The following is a 4,964-nucleotide window of genomic DNA, read 5'->3' on the forward strand; positions in this document are numbered from 1 at the left end:
TTATGACTGCATTGCTCTAAATATATCAATATATAGTCAAACATTTCCTTCAACCTAAAGTGTCTTTCCCTTCTCTTTCGATTGTAAAAGAAATTATTTTCGCGAGCCCTGGTCCTTCCCACTCTGGGCACATTAGTCTGCCTGTCATTTGCATAGCGTACACACATACACCACCTTGGACCACCTCCCTCCACAAACACCCAATGGGCAAATTCCCCTGCTTCCCCATCGCACCTGAGCCCACCTCCCAGCCAGGGAGACAGACAGACTGACAAATCCTGCCCCCCCCCCACCCCGGCAGAGACACCTTCCCCCCACTCCTTCCTTCAGAGACACTGGGGAGTTATCTGGACTGGGGACAGGGGCCGTAGAAGGAAGGTGTGTGTGTGTGTGTGTGTGTGTGTGTGTGTGTGTGTGTGTGTGTTTTGGGTAACAACAAAGAATGGGGGAGCGAGCGGAGAGAAAGAGAGAACGAAAGAGCGCAAGAGCATGTTTTGCCTCGAAGGCAAGACTTGCAGCCAATCAGAGCGCTGGAGCCTCCCTCCGCGACTCCACTATTGAGTCTATAACCGGCTGGCCGGGCGGAGCTGGCAGCATTTGACTGTGGCTTGGGACGCGACGAGAGGCGCGCAGCGACCGCCGCGAGGCCAGCAATGGTCTAGGAGCCCTTGGCCTCCCCTCCCCCGAGACCCTGCGGGCCCTCCCCCCGGCCTCCGGACACACACCCCCGCCTGGTCTCCCGCGCCGCCCCCGCGCTCCTGCCGGTTTCGGTTCGGCGGCCCAGGCCAGCCCCGCGACGCGCGGCGCTCGCCAGGATGAGTGGCTCCTTCGATCGCAAGCTCAGCAGCATCCTCACCGATATCTCCAGCTCGCTGAGCTGCCATGCGGGCTCCAAGGACTCGCCCACCCTGCCCGAGTCCTCTGTCACCGACCTGGGTTACTACAGCGCTCCCCAGCACGACTACTACTCGGGCCAGCCCTACGGCCAGACCGTGAACCCTTACACCTACCACCACCAGTTCAATCTCAACGGGCTTGCGGGCGCGGGCGCTTACTCGCCCAAGTCGGAATATACCTATGGAGCCTCCTACCGGCAATACGGGGCGTACCGGGAGCAGCCGCTGCCCGCCCAGGACCCAGGTGAGGGCTGAGGGTTCCCCTGGGGAGAGAAAGGCGAGGGATTGAAGCTCAAATCTAGGGAAGCGTCGGAGGGCGGGCTGCTGTCTAAAGTTAGACAAGGTGGGCTAGATGACCCCAGAGGGGACAGAGGACCTTCCAGTCCCGAGGCTGTGTGCGTGGGTCTCGGTGAGGATGGGGCCAGTGAGGATGGGGCCGGCTAGGGGAGGAAGGAGAGGAGGGTGGGGTGTCAGAGGACCTGCGAATCGAGGTGCTTTCGCAGGACGTCAGCTTCTCCATCGGGTTTCCGAGGGCTTGGGGTTCGGCAGCGGGGAACTGGAAGCTCCAGGGACACTCTGGATATGGGAGGAGGAGAGGAGGGGTATGGTGAGGGGGACCTAGTGAGGGACACACACACACACACACACACACACACACACACACACTGAGAAGCAGAGACTGAGAAGTGGAAAAGTGAAAAGAAAGAAAGAAAAGAGAAAGAAAGAAAGAAAGAAAGAAAGAAAAGAAAGAAAAGAAAGAAAGGTGGAGAAAGACCAAAAGAGAAACGTGGAGAGACCAAGTGAGAGAAAGGAACAGAAGAAAGGCCAAGAAGGGGAAAAAAGGAAGGAAAAGGGAGTCTGTACTGGGCTTGCAACTCCTCTGAGAATCTAAGACTATTCCAAAATGAAAAGTTTAAAAACCAGAAAAAGGCAGGCAGGAAGGACGGACGGAGAAAGGGCGAGAGAAGTGATCGCGGGCCAGGCGGGGCAAGCAGGGGGTGGCCAGCAGGGGGGCGAGGAGCCGGGAGGCGTCGGAGCGCAGCCGCGGCCGGCCTCGCCCGGGTGGCCGGCGCCGGGGACGGCGCTCTGGGGGAGCGGGGCGCGGAGCTGCGGGCTGGGGGGCGCGCGTCGTGGGCGGCCGCCGGGGCCGGTCCCGAGCTCCGGCTCCGGCTCGGGCTCCGGCTGCGTAGCCGCGGCAGACCGGCCGGGGAGAGGGCGGTGGAGCGCACAGCCAGGCAGCCCCGCGCGGGTCGGGGGCGGGGGCCCGGGAGGGCGCAGGGGCCGCAGGTCCAGGCTCAGCCGCCCCCTAACCCGGTGCGTTGCCCGCAGTATCCGTGAAGGAGGAGCCGGAAGCCGAGGTGCGCATGGTGAACGGGAAGCCCAAGAAGGTTCGAAAGCCGCGCACCATCTACTCCAGCTATCAGCTGGCCGCCCTGCAGCGCCGCTTCCAGAAGGCCCAGTACCTGGCGCTGCCCGAGCGCGCCGAGCTGGCCGCGCAGCTGGGCCTCACGCAGACGCAGGTCAGTGCGGGGGAGGGGGGGGCCGCGCGGGACCCGGGGGCTCCCCAGGCGCCGCCGGACTGGCTGGCCTCTGAAATCCCCTGCAGGCCCTTGAAACCCTTGCCTGTGGATGGAAGGCCACCCCTCCCCCATGCCAAGTCTCAACTGCTGTCGGAAGTTTCTGCATTCAAACGTGTACAGGCGTGCGTATTTGTGAACCTGTGCAACTGTGTCTGTCTGCCGCAAGGAGAGGTATCCTCCCCTTACTCCAGACACCCTAGCTCGCACGCTTCTCAGCGTGTTTGTCTCTCACTTCAGAGGAGTCCACATCATGTCTTCCCCCACCCCAGGCCACGCATGTGCGTGTGGAAATGTATATACACGTGTATATGCATGTATATTTGCACACATGCTAATGGGTGTGTGTACCTGTGGGAATGGTGGCATAAGAAGTGTGACCTTTCAAGGGTCATTGTGTTCATAGATGGAAGGACACGTGTACCCAGCTGTGCACACTGGTGAGCGCATGTACAAAAATGTATGCTTCTATCAAAACACTGCATTCATGCTCAGCACCCAAATGGTTCACCTGGTCCTCTGCCCCAAGCCAGGAAGGGAGATTTTCCACCAAAGGGGGATAGGAACTCAAAGATGAGCTCCCCTCTCTGCCCCCCAGCCTGTTTCTAAAGCCCCCAGCAGCCTGTCACTGCTCAGGGGCGGAGTGGCTGGTGGATGCCTGGCTCCCTGCAGGTGTTGACAGGCTGGCCTGGGTTGCTGCGTGGGGCCCAGTCCGCTGGGAATCTGGGTCACCCAGTGAGGAGCTGATTCATTGTTTGTACCAGTCATCGGGTGGGGAGGAGCAGGAGGAGGGGGAGATACCCCAAGGGATATTTGGGGAATCATGGCTCACCTGCTCCTAAGTCCCCAGGTCACCCCCATTAGCCAGCCCCAGAGCGCGTCTCCACGCCCTAGTGTGTGAACATGGGTGCCCCCATTTGTGGGGCATTTATCTGGGTGCATGTGTGTATCTTTATAACCTGGTGTCTGAGTGTGAAGCTGTGAGTGGGTACATTCCTGCACATGGAGATGCTTATGTGGGTGTGTGTTTGTCTCTGTGTATCTGTGCACCTCTGCTTATGGGTTTCTAATGTGACCAAAATGCCACAAACTGCCCATCCCCCACCCGGGCTGCCTTTTATTGAGTGCTTACTACATACCAGGCGGTCCTGAGCTCTTTATCTGTTCCAACTTATTTGAGCCTTGTGATGACCCCATCAAGTAGGGGCTGTCAACATCCCCATTTTGCAGATGGGGAAGGCAAGAATCAGAGAGGTTAAGTAGCTTGCCCAAGGTCACACACTTAGTACGTGGCAGAGCGGAATGTAGACCCAGGCAGTAGAATGTTCCTAACTGCATTTTATCCCAGATAGAAAAAAAGATGCTGGCCCGGGAGTCAGGACACCTGGGTTTTGCCTGGATCTTGTGTGTAACATGGGGTGCTGGACTTGCCATCTCTTGGCTGGGTCCCCTTGGGGTTTTCACGAAGCATCCTGAGAGGCTAACTAGCTCCCCCTTTTTTCTCCCCCCCCCCCCTGCAGGTGAAAATTTGGTTCCAGAACCGCCGCTCCAAATTCAAGAAGCTCTACAAGAATGGGGAGGTGCCCCTGGAGCATAGCCCCAATAATAGTGATTCCATGGCCTGCAATTCACCACCGTCACCTGCCCTCTGGGACACCTCCTCCCACTCTACTCCGGCCCCTGCCCGAAGTCAGCTGCCCCCACCGCTCCCATACAGTGCCTCCCCAAGCTATCTGGACGACCCCACCAACTCCTGGTACCATGCACAGAATCTGAGTGGACCCCACTTACAGCAGCAGCCGCCTCAGCCGGCTGCCCTGCATCACGCCTCCCCTGGGCCCCCGCCCAACCCTGGCGCTGTGTACTGAGCACCCACCTGGCCTGAACCTCCCACGAAGGACCCGGGACCAGGCAGAAGGCGCCTCCGTCCTAGCCGACACTCAGGAATCATCGAGGAGCACAGGGGAAAGGATACCCCCTTTCCCCCTTCCCTTGCCCCTTTCTCCAGGGACCCAAGAGCTTCCAGATGAAATTTGCATGGACCAAGGATGTCCCCTGAACCTCCCTACCCCTGCCTAGAGACTGGGGTCCCCCTCCAGATGTTGGGGCACTCCAGCTGGGACAGCCGCTCCCCTTCTGCTCCAGGAGCCTGGATTGGCTTTCAGTGGCCCATCACCTTCCAGCTTCTAAAATTTAGTGCTCATTCTGCAGACTGGAGACCTTGGGGACCAAGGAAACTGCAGAGCGTTCGCAGGTCAGGCCTGGGCTGGGGCCCTGGGCACCGTGGATCCCGGCACCTGCTAGGCTTGGTCCCTCCTAAGCCACTCGTGGCTCCCCATGTCCTGAGCATCCCCTCTGCCAAAAAGACATTGGACCTCATGACCAGGACTCAGGGTGGGGATGTCAACCAGACCCCAGCCCGTGCTTCTAGCCCTCATTTCAGATTTGAGGGTTAAACCAAAGAACCACCCCCCCCCCACCCAAGTGAGGG

General features: G+C 59.3%; 1 protein-coding gene across 1 annotated transcript; it reads left to right on the plus strand.

The window, feature by feature from the left end:
• Nucleotides 1-700: 700 nt before the first annotated feature.
• On the plus strand, nt 701-4,600 carry DLX3 (distal-less homeobox 3). Its single transcript, XM_041726948.1, has 3 exons — nt 701-1,140; nt 2,226-2,416; nt 3,994-4,600. The coding sequence occupies exons 1-3, from the start codon at nt 816-818 to the stop codon at nt 4,339-4,341; spliced, it is 864 nt and encodes a 287-aa protein (XP_041582882.1). The 5' UTR covers nt 701-815; the 3' UTR covers nt 4,342-4,600.
• Nucleotides 4,601-4,964: the final 364 nt, after the last annotated feature.

The sequence above is a fragment of the Vulpes lagopus genome, chromosome 12, assembly GCF_018345385.1.
Source record: "Vulpes lagopus strain Blue_001 chromosome 12, ASM1834538v1, whole genome shotgun sequence".
Classification (NCBI taxonomy): Eukaryota; Metazoa; Chordata; class Mammalia; order Carnivora; family Canidae; genus Vulpes; species Vulpes lagopus.

Bases quoted from the DNA above. Each gene is read 5' to 3' on its own strand.
- DLX3 (XM_041726948.1), top strand. From the start codon at position 816: ATGAGTGGCTCCTTCGATCGCAAGCTCAGCAGCATCCTCACCGATATC. The intron at 1,141-2,225 runs GTGAGGGCTGAG...CGTTGCCCGCAG, and splicing joins GCTGCCCGCCCAGGACCCAG to TATCCGTGAAGGAGGAGCCG. The intron at 2,417-3,993 runs GTCAGTGCGGGG...CCCCCCCTGCAG, and splicing joins TGGGCCTCACGCAGACGCAG to GTGAAAATTTGGTTCCAGAA.